This window comes from Streptopelia decaocto, assembly GCF_964273445.1.
Source record: "Streptopelia decaocto genome assembly, chromosome: 21".
Classification (NCBI taxonomy): Eukaryota; Metazoa; Chordata; class Aves; order Columbiformes; family Columbidae; genus Streptopelia; species Streptopelia decaocto.
This window is the reverse complement of record NC_138676.1, coordinates 5,828,971-5,840,380: the sequence shown is the minus strand read 5'-3', so window position 1 is coordinate 5,840,380 and position 11,410 is coordinate 5,828,971. Positions and strand designations below refer to the sequence as shown.

The following is an 11,410-nucleotide window of genomic DNA, read 5'->3' as shown; positions in this document are numbered from 1 at the left end:
TAGGAACCAATGGCTGTGGAGGGCACTGTGAGGTCACTTCTGCCTCTGCAGGGGATTGGCCAACAGCAGGAACAGGGCTGGGCAAGGACTGTGAGGTCACACACACGAGACGAGCAATCGGGCCCAATCAGCATGGCTGGATGAAAGGCAGGTCCTGCTTGAGCACCCTGATCTCCTTCTGTGACAAGGTGACAGGCTGAGCAGATGAGGGAAAGTCTGTCATGGGGAGTGAATCCGCCACACGGGCTGTGGGTGTTGTGTCCTTAGACTGCAGTAAAGCCTTTGACACCGTATCCCACAGCATCTCCTGGAGAAGCTGCAGCTCATGGCCTGGATGGTGTATCTGCGATGGGTAAAGAACTGGCTGGAAGGCATTTTATAGCCATTTGTCCCCTTCCTGTTCACATGGGCATCCCATGAATGCATCACTGCTCTCTTCCCCAGTGTAGACAAGCACAAGGCCTTCTCCACCTGGACGTCTCACCAATGCCACTGTTTTCTCCAGCACCCTCATCCTTGACTGTGGGATGCCCAGAACAGCCCTCCCAAGACAGTTTGGCAAAGCCTTTTTTCTACACCATCCCCACATCCCTGCTCAATCCCCTCATCCACAGCCTAAGGACCAGGAAGGCTGGGTACAAGTGGGACATTGAGAAAAAAAGGTCAGAAAAGCTTTTAGATGCACAGATAGCCCATCAACATGTTGGCCTGCTGTTCTCTTCTGAAAAGGCCCAGAGGACCTGGACAGCATTTGCTGTGTCCCAGAAACTCACCTGGAAGGTTGGGATATGGAGAAAAGGTTTTGTCTGGGAAGGGACAGACAGGAGCTGGTGGAACTGGCTGGTGTGACCGTGAGACATCTCTCCAACACCTCAGAAAAGCCCTGGCTCTCAGGGAGGCTGCATGGTCCTCTGAGAAAGAAAATATCAAAAATGACTTATCATGGAATCATCGAATAATTGTGGTTGGAAGAGACTCTTAAGATCATCGAGTCCAACCATAACCAAAATCTGGCACTAAACCATGTCCCTAAGAGCTACATCTGTATGTCTTTTAAACACTTTCAGTGATGGGGACTCCACAACCTCACTGGGCAGTGTTCTGTTGCTTCAAAACCCTTTCCCTGAAGATTTTTTTCCTAATATCCAATCTAAACCTCCCCGTGCGCAACTTGAGGCCATTTCCTCTTGTCCTATCACTTGCTACTTGGGAAAAGAGACCAACACCCTCCATGATAAAACCTCTTTTCAGTGACAAGGTCTCTCCTCAGCCTCCTGTTCTCAAGGCTGAACAGCCCCAGCTCCCTCAACTGCTCCTCATAAGACTGGTGCTCCAGACCCTTCACCAGCCTTGTCACCCTCCTCTCATCTCTTTCCAGCACCTCAATGTCTTCCTTGCCATGAGGGGCCTAAAACTGACCCCAGGATTCAAGGTGCAGCCTCACCAGTGCCCAGTACAAAGGGATGATCACTTCTCTAGTCCTGCTAAAACTTGTATTGAATCAAGGCTTGAACACCTTGGTGTGACCCAGTTGGTAACAGGTTGGACTGCAGACTCCTGAGGTCCCTTCAACCTCAGTTCTCTCATGATCCCATTGTGATGTTGGGCTCTGTTTCAGACTGGAGCAGAGCAGGCGATGATGGGGCAGGATCCACCTGTGCTGTAGGTGACCATCTAAACCAACATCTTAGCCAGGGAACCAGCCAACACCTCAGTGTGACTCGCTCTGGGCAAAGTGTGAGGAGTCCTGGGCAGGGAAGGTTCAGAGGGCATGGGGCGCTGTGCAAGACACAACATGATCTTGGCTTCATGCCTGCAGGCCCATCAGATGTCAGTTGATGTCAATGGATATTAAAATAAGAAGAACTGAATACAAAGATCCAAAGCAAAGGAAGGTGTCAACACACCTTTATTTTTCTTTGGCGGCGGGGGGCGGTTCTTTGAAAAGGAAAGAGTTTTCCAGAACTGGGAATAGATTTAGGACACAAATGTCTTCATCTCCAGGGACACAAACACCAGGTGCCAGTGTAGATGCCCCGGGAACCCCTGCCCAGGCTCCACCTTCACTGCAAGGTGCTCTGGTCTCCCCAGATCCTGTGTGATAGATGCCAATCCCAGGCCAGCACCCCAGGTACACTGGGGGTCCTAAAATGGCACTGGCTGTTTATGGTGAGAGCGCTGATGACTGATGTCTGCCTGGAAAGGTGCACTTTTTTGTTGTTGTTTTGTTTGTGTTTCTTTTGTTGCTGTTGTTGTTGTTGTTGTTGTTGCTGTTTTGTTTTTGGTTTTGGTTGTTATTGTTTAGTTGGTTTGGGGTTTTTTTTTTGCTTTGTTTTTTGGGGTTTTTTGTTTCTTTTGTTTGGCTTGTTTGTTTGTTTGATTGGAGATTTTTGTTTAGTTTTTTTTTTTTTTAACATATTAAAATTTAAAAGAAAAAAGCCAAAAAGTGAATTATGGGGAAGTGTACAAAGGATAGGAGAAGGAATATTTGTCTTCCCCTCTACTTCTGTTACCAACACTCTAGTATTTCATCTCCCTTGTCATTCTGGAGTTCCCACCTCTCCTGATTAAATGTCCCTGTCCAAGGACAACTTTCCAGCACTGTCTGGACGTTTGCCCTTCCCAGTGCTCTCAGGTTTCTCCTCCACTTGCTCTTTGGTCATTCAGTTCCTCTCAACTGTCTGGTTTCTCCTTTGAGCTTCAGGGAGTTACAAACTTGACTCATTCTTCAGAGCTCTTATTCACATGACAGTCAACACATTAATTGTGTTTATATCTATCCTTTCCTATCTCTTTGTCTAAAACAATTCCTGTGTGGATGTCCCTTGTGGATGCTGGACCTCATTAGATCCAGGTTACACACACAGTTGAGGAAAGTGTTTTACTGTTTATTAAACTGTGAAATGTTTACACAGGAGAGCAGGTGGAGCTGGTGCACAGGTGCTGCAGCATCTCCTGCAGAGCTCAGTGGAGAAGTCTGATGTGAGGAAAAGTAATGCAAGTCTCTCGTGGCCAATGAGGGAACCTGCAGACAGCCCATGTGCTTCCCCACCTTGTTCTCCCCTCAGTGTGTCCCCACCTGTGCTGCTGTCTCTCCATCCTCACCAGCTGTTCCTTGAAACACAAAGTCATGGCTGATCCAGAGTCCTTCTGAATGACCACAGCACTGTGCTCAGAATGACATTTCTTTATCCTTAGCTCCAGTCTGGGCCTCCAGAGCTGCAGTTTCTGATGGTTTTCCTTTCTCATGCTGTTTCCCACTAAAAAAAAAAAAAGTGCCGTCATCTTGGAAAGTGATTTTCAAGAGTTCTTGAGCCACTACTATCCTTCCCTGTCAATGTTTTACCACAGCGAGCTACTAAGACCACAATAGCTGCTCACGTAGTCCCCCAACCAATTAAGTGCAATACAGAATTGCACTTAATATAACTGAAGGGAAGATAACTGAAGGGAAGGGAGAAACCTGTGGGTTCAGAAAAGGCATTTTAATAAGATAATAAAAATAGTATAGTATAATATACTACTACTATGTATATAATAAAATGAAATGAAAATAAAAAATTAAAATGAAAATAAAAAATTAAAATGAAATATAAAAAAATTAAATTAAATTAAATTAAATTAAATTAAATTAAATTAAATTAAATTAAATTAAATTAAATTAAGAAAATACACTCTGTGCATTCCCTCATGTAACACCAGTCACACGAAACAGCCAGTCCTGGAGAAGGGAGCACCTTGGTCCCAAACGGCCAATCAAAGCACGATGGAGCAGAAAGGCCCAAGGGCCAACTGCAAACAGTGGCAGAACAGCAAAAGGCTGAACTCACTCAAAAGTCCCAACAGAATGGAACTTCCAAACAAAACTAACCAAAGTAGCTGGAAAAGCTGAACTAATGGAAGTGACCAGGCAGAAATGCCAGCTCCAGCTTTATACTGAGCATGACACTAATTGTAGGTGTGGGAATATAATGCAAGATTGGCAAGGAGGAGATTTGCAAATACACCTAAGTGACTGTACCCAGAGTGTAGGAAAACACAATTCACACTAATTTTAGTTTAGCCTTGTGTGCTTCGCAAGTTGAACCTCTGTCGTTATATAACATAGACTTGTGAAATCTTAAAGGCACCTTCTCAAACATCCTTGAAATTCCTGCTCTATTGCAGGTAAATATCAAAGCAGTGTGGTAAACCGCACCTGCATGGATCCCTGATGTACAGGTGAAACCAGCAGACCCTGGGATCCAGCCAGGACTGAGCTCTGCAGAGCCTGCACTCTTGCTTGTGTCACCTCTGCCCAGGTGCTCAGGTGCTTTTTGGGGGATCCCCCAGTTAGTGAGTTAAAGAAAATAAATTACACTTTGCATTTCATCTGCGGTTTGTGGTTGTTCCTGCGACCTGCCTGTGTCGGCTCACGCATTTGGCACGGTCAGCATCACCAGAAACAACCATGCCATGGTTTGCAAGAGAGTCAGGGACTGGGGCAGCCGTGCTGGTGACTCCCTGTGTTCAGGGATGGCCCAGTACCGAGCGCTGGGCCCCCATGGCCATTTCCCTGGATCAATTTGCTCCATCAGAGGCATGGCCTGAGACTGATAATGGGGCAGTGGTTACCCCCCAGGCAACCAAAACGGCTCTGCATGTGTTGCCATGGGAAGCAGCACGGGATTCTTCTCGCAAGTCAGCCAGGAGATGGGTTTGGTAATTATTTACCCATCTTAGAGCTCCTGACCATGAAGTTGTTGCATTACAGCATATCAGTGGTTGTGTGCAGAAGTTTCACCACCCTATGCTGAACCTGTCAAATCAGTGTCATCCCTCAGAACCTGGTGTGCGATGCAAAAGGTATTAATGTGATGTGGCAGATGGGGATGGCTCATGCATGGCTGTTAGGATCCAATCTGGACAGTGCAGCAGTAACAAGTGTCAAAAAGCAGTTTTTGAGAGGAGCACCTGCCTCACCAAAACCCTTGACTACAGCAGCAGTGACAACTGCTACAGGTAATGTAGGTGCTCTAGCAAATTCCTTGGAGGAAATCTGGGCTGTAATTTTGGGCCCCTCTGCTTGGGTGGTAAATAGAGGAAAGGCAGCAAAACAAAATGGAATTACAGCATGAGTTATGAGAACACAAATGTAGAATGATCTTGTACAAGCTGGTATCCCACAGTCAGAAAGAGATGGATCAGAACATCAGAAATGTTTTGCCAAAGGCAAAAGTTAATGCTTATGCAAAAAAGTCGACCACCCCTCACCCCATCACCAACACTGTGCCCACCCCCACCTGCCAGCTCCATACAAGACCAGTTTATGTTTACCTGGCAACAAAAGCAATGTACTTTCCAAGTTTCCTGTGTATCCTCAGGGATACAGAGAATCGTAGAATGTCCTGAGTTGGAAGGACCCACAAGGATCATGCAGTCCAACTCCTGTCCCTGCACAGGACACCCCACAGGTCACCCCGTGTGTCTGAGGATGTTGTCCAGTCTCTTCTTGAACCCTGTCAGGCTTGGGACCATGACACCTCCCTGGGGAGCCTGTACAGTGTCCAGCACCTCTGGGTGAAGAACCTTTTCCTCATGTCCAACTGACTCTCCCCTGGCACATCTTCTGCCATTCCCTCGGGTTCTGTCATGACATCCCCAGCTTTTTAAGTACCCTTGGATTAATCCCATCAGGGCCCATTGAACTGTAGGGATCCAGCTGGAGTAGCAAGTCCCACAGAAGTCCCAGATTGATTGGGAGTTTGTTGTTCTCACAGCCACGGTTTTCCAGCCCAGGGTTATGGGCCCCCAAGTCCATCATCAGTGTTGAAGACCGAGGTGAAGAAAGCATTAAACATCTTGCCATTGTCTATGTCCCGGTTAATAAGGTGACCATGCTCATCAAGTAATGGGCCAATATTATTTCTAGTTTGCCTTTGCCATTAACATGTTTTGAAAAGCCTTTTTTATTGTTCTTCACTGTACTGGCCAGCTTCAATTCTGATTGAGTTTGGCAACATGATTTTATTCCCTACAATGACGAGCAGCATCTCTGTAGTCCTCCCACATTGCCTGACCTTGTTTCCACTAACCATGTAATTTCTTTTTTCACCATATTTCAAGAAGGAGATCCCTGCTCAACCAAGCTGGCTTTTTGCCTCGAATGCTAGATTTTTGGCATTTAGGAATGGCCTGGTCCTGTGCTTTTAGAGGTGGTACTTAAAAAACGACCAACACTGACGCACCCCAACACCTTCAAAAGCTTCTTCCCATGGAATCTAACTACTAAGTAGTTTTCTGAGCAGCCTGAATTCTGCCCTTCTCATACCTAGTGTTAAGGTCTTGCTGGCAGTTTTCCTGCCATTAGCAAGGATTTTAAACCTGACTGCTTTATGGTCGCTGTGACCAAGGGAGCCACCAGTCGTCACTTCTCCCACGAGACCCTCTCCTTTAGTGAGAATCAAATGTAGGAAAGTACCTTTCCTGGTCAGTTCCCTTAGTACCCGCACCAAGAAGTTATTGTCCAGATACTTCAGGAATCTTCTGAACCTGTTGGTGCCAGCTGTGAGATATTCCCAGCTGACATCTGGCAAGCTGAAGTCTCCCATAAGGACAAGGGCAGATGATTTGCAGGCTTCACTTAGTTCGTTGAAGAATAACATTTTATTAAAGTCCTGCCGAAACCTCCCCTGGCACATCTTCTACCATTCCCTTGGGTTCTGTCATTGGTCGCCAGAGAGAAGAGATCAGTACCTTCCCTTCCTTCACCCCTTGTGAGGAAGCTGTAGCCACCATGAGGTCTCTTTCAGTCTTTCTTCAGCTCTGATGCTCAGAAACCCCTTGGTTTGCTTTCTGAAGCAGAAAGGAGAAGCCATGACCTCCAGGCAATGAGAAGGGGGATCCTGTCCCTCACACACGGCTCAGGGCTCTTCCTGGGACCGTGGGATGTGGGTGTTCAAGGCCCAGGGAAGGACAACACCGGGACAACAACTTCCAGCTTCCCCGTGGGGCTGCAAGGAGGCAACAAGGCCCCAGTGCCATGAGGACAACATGTCTTCTCCTGGGCCTCAGTGGCAGAGACAGCTGCCCTGGCCAAGGGGACACAGACCTGGGTTCTGTGGGTCCCTTCCAGCCTTACAGCGCCCTTTGCCATCTCCACCACAGGCTGTTCTACATGGTGCTACCCCTGCCCCTCTTTCCCTGCAGGCTGCAGACACCCATCTCGCTTCCCCACCTGCTCTCACCCCAGCATTTCTGCACCTTCACAGCTGTGTCTGCACCCTCACTGGCTGCTCTTTGGAACACAAGCCATGGGCTGATCCAGCTCCCTCTGGGTGACCTCTTGCACCACAGCACTGCCCTTCCAGTGACAGTTTTACTCCTGATATCCTGTCTCCACATTCCACGTTGCAGTTTGTGCCTCTTTTTTTCTCCTTGTTTTTCATACCAACAAGGAAAACTCGACCATGTCAGAAACTGCCCTTCAAGCTGGGAACACAACCCATTAGTCTCTTTGTGGTCTTCCACCTCAACAAAGACAAATAACCTCACAATGATCCCCTAAATCCCAGGACTGCTGCTGGCCTTTCAGCTTCTCTGACAGACACAACCATGTTCCTGCTGCTGTCCCGTCATGTTCTCAGGTGGGATGGACATGACAACCCATCTCCAAGGGCTCTTCCTGGGTAGGGCCTGTGGGCACTTGGGCAGAGGTTCTTTCCCAGCCATGTTCCTGCTGCTGGGCTGTCACCTCCAGACACAGAACTGACCCCACAGTCCCCTTCAGAGCCACATGATTCTGACTGGATTATTAGTGTCTGAGACACAACTGACCTCCTAACACCACACTCGTCCATCCCCCTCCTCAGCATCCCGGACCTGACCAAGACTGAAGTGTGTTCTACATCATCCTACACCTGCCCCTCTTTCCCACAACTGTAGACACCCATCTCGCTTCCTCACCTTGTTCAAATTTGTCAAATATATTTCCTATTAACACTGTGAGTGAAAAGCGCTCCTCACTGGAACTCCTGTACTTCCGTTACCACCTTCTAGCATCCACTTCTTGAGCCCCATCAGCACCACTCCGGCCAGATGGAGACCATGTCTGAGCCTTGCAAATGTCTTGTACACAACATGCCTTTCTTTGTCCTTTCCATTTGGGTTCAGCAATCCCTTGCTTGTCCTTCACATTCCTGGACATGGCTGCAGGAGGACGTGTCCCAACACTTTCCCAGGATGGGAGGAAGGGTGACCAGCCTGTAGTTATCCCAGTTCTTATTTGTACTCTTCTTGAAGATGGGTTTGAGGTCTGTAGTTTCTAAGGACCCCAGAAGAATTCTGGTTTCTATGGCACTTTTGAGAGCACAATCTAGAATCAGGTGAAAGGGTGAGGCAGGAGACTGGAGCACTTGCAATGAGCTTGTCCAAGGCAGCTGAGATGAATCTCAGTGGGCCTGTGGAGTTTGTTCCTGGAGTCACACACAGAAATGTCAGGGTTTCATCAAGCATCCACATGTGACCTGACCTCATGGCCTCCTTATGCACCCAGGGATGTTCAGAGACAGAGTCTGTCCCTTTTACACACAGCGGCAGGAGTCACAGTGTCCCTCTGGCCTCCTGTTGCCATTCAAAGGGATGGGATGCACCTCAGCCCTGTGGTGTGTCACATGCTCTGCACTCACCTGAGATGTCCCACATCATGAGGAATGGACACAGGGGCCTCAGTTCAAGGAAGAAGATCCCAGTTGGTGGTTTCCCATGGGCTGTTACTCCCAACGTGAAGTGACCTCGAGAAACTGTCTGTCCCACAGGCCTTCATGGAACCTCCAGGAATAGCTGATGGAATTTTTCCTCACTCAGGTTCATGTCACCTCACATACATGATGTGCATGCTCACATCTCATCTGAACAATGTGAACATGGATTTCTGACCTACTCATTCAGGGTTCCTCCATGGAGGGAAGAGCAACCTCTGTGAGCTGGGGAGATAGGCCAGGGCAACAAATGGTGGTTGTGAGGGGCCAGTCCATGATGACTGACCTGAGGCTCCTTCCACGGGGTGTCCAGTGCACAGGGGCACAGCCCAGCCCCTGCTCTGCTGGTCCTGCAGGTCTCTGGCAGAAGCCTGGCTGTGAGAGGACACTGCTGTGTGCCAGCCCTGCACACACACACTGTTCAGATGCACCCTGGTGTTTGAATCTGTGGGACACTTTTGTACTCATATGCTTGAAGATACAAACCATCATGTACTGCCCATAGGAGATCACCTTTCTGTCTGTAAAGGCTGTTCTGAGTCCAGCTCTGTCACAACAGTGCCCATTGCCTGTCCCTGCCTGCGCTCACAGGACTGACACACAGCAGGACGGTGACCAAGCTGCCAGAGCACTCAGGCCTTGCACCAACACAGGGATGAGAAGGAGAGTGTGGAGTGGAACCAGAACAGCTCTGGAAGAACAAGCGCTGCTGCTCCCTGGCAGGGCTGCCATGCTGGACACGTTTCCCCTACTCCCATCACAGGAACTGTCCCTGCAGCTCCAGAAAGGCCTTGGAGCTACGATGTCAGTAGAAAAAAAGTTGTGGAAGGTCCTTTTATTTTACTTAAACACAAAGAGCACGAATTCCTCACTGACACAGCCACTCCGTGAGAAAAGAAAAGCAGGCAGTGAATTACAAAGGGAATTAAAATATTTTCATAATAAGCAAACACAAGGAGAAACAAAAAATACTGCACACAGGACAACCTGCAATGAGTTGGACTCTTATGTAGAAGAAGTTAGAGACAGTTTATAGTTTCAGAAGAAATGCAGTCATCTGTTTCCTCAGAGCACCCTTGAGCTCCTGGTTCCTCATGCTGTAGATGAGGGGGTTCACTGCTGGAGGCACCACTGAGTACAGAAAGGACAAAACCAGGTCCAGGGATGGGGAGGAGATGGAGGGGGGCTTCAAGTAGGCAAACATGGCAGTCCTAAGGAACAGGGAGACCATAGCCAGGTGAGGGAGGCAGGTGGAAAAGGCTTTGTGCTGTCCCTGCTCAGAGGGGATCCTCAGCACGGCCCTCAAGATCTGCACATAGGACAGCACGATGAACACAAAACACCCAAAAGCGAAAGAAAAGCCGACTACAAGAAACCCGGCTTCCCTGAGGTAGGAGTGTGAGCAGGAGAGCTTGAGGATCGGGGGGATTTCACAGAAGAACTGGTCCAGGGCATTGCCCTTGCACAGGGGCAGTGAAAATTTATTGACTGTGTGCAGCAGAGAATAGAGGAAAGCAATGCCCCAGGCAGCTGCTGCCATGTGGACACAAGCTCTGCTGCCCAGGAGGGTCCCGTAGTGCAGGGGTTTGCAGATGGCAACATAGCGGTCGTACGACATGATGGTGAGGAGACAATATTCTGTTACTACCAAGAAGGTAAAGAGAAAGAGCTGTGCAACACATCCTGTGTAGGAGATGTTCCTGGTGTCCCAGAAGGAATTGGCCATGGACTTGGGGACAGTGGTGGAAATGGAGCCCAGGTCGAGGAGGGCGAGGTTGAGCAGGAAGAAGTACATGGGGGTGTGGAGGTGCTGGTCCCAGGCTATGGTGGTGATGATGAGGCCGTTGCCCAGGAGGGCAGCCAGGTAGATGCCCAGGAAGAGCCAGAAGTGCAAGAGCTGCAGCTCCCGTGTGTCTGTGAACGGCAGGAGGAGGAACTGGGTGATGGAGCTGCTGTTGGACATTGGCTGCTGATGGTCATTACTGTGGAAACAGGAGAGCACGTTGACAAATCAGGACAGAGGTCTCCCAGGAAATCTCTTCCCCCCCTCAACCAACATCCCTCTTCTACTCCCACCTGTGCCACCGGATACAGAAATGCAAATTGTTCTCTCCTTTTTGGCAGCCCCTGTGGTCATCTCCCTGGCTGGAGCGTTGGTTTGTGCTTTCTGACTGCACTGTGAGGATCAGGGCCTCTCCCTGTGGGCTCCCAAGGAGTCAGTCCTGCCCTACAGCACCAGGACCTGGGAGAGGGGGCCAGTTCTTGTGTTTATACATAATCATAATCTACTTATATCGTAATCATAATTCACAATATCGTGCCAGGAAAGCACTGGGGTGTCCTAAAGCTGTTCTAACTGGGACAGAATGGGCTCATCCCCCAGCCCTACACATCGCACATCCCAGAGCCCCACGGGGCATGATGGGCTTAGGGAATCTGCTCCCACAGAGACATCTGCAAGGCAGGACTTGCAGCATCAGTATCTGATCTTCAGCTGAAAGCCCAACTGCTGAGAGCTTGAGGGAAGAACACAGGCAGCGGAGCCACCGAGTGGACAAGGAGACATGGCCCAGCGCTCCTGCTGAGAGAGAACAGGGACACACAGACAGGCCCTCAGGAGCTTCTCCTTCTTGGCAGCTGGGCTGCCAAGGAAGTGCCTCAGCTCAAGACAC

The 11,410-nt window shown here is 49.0% G+C and overlaps 1 protein-coding gene across 1 annotated transcript; it reads right to left on the bottom strand.

Moving 5' to 3' along the window:
* Positions 1 to 9,768: 9,768 nt before the first annotated feature.
* LOC309448690 (olfactory receptor 14J1-like) lies at positions 9,769 to 10,701 on the bottom strand (the record flags this gene model as incomplete). The annotated part of the gene is made up of 1 exon (XM_082070418.1): positions 9,769 to 10,701. One exon carries the CDS (start codon positions 10,699 to 10,701, stop codon positions 9,769 to 9,771), a length of 933 nt encoding a protein of 310 aa, XP_081926544.1.
* Positions 10,702 to 11,410: the final 709 nt, after the last annotated feature.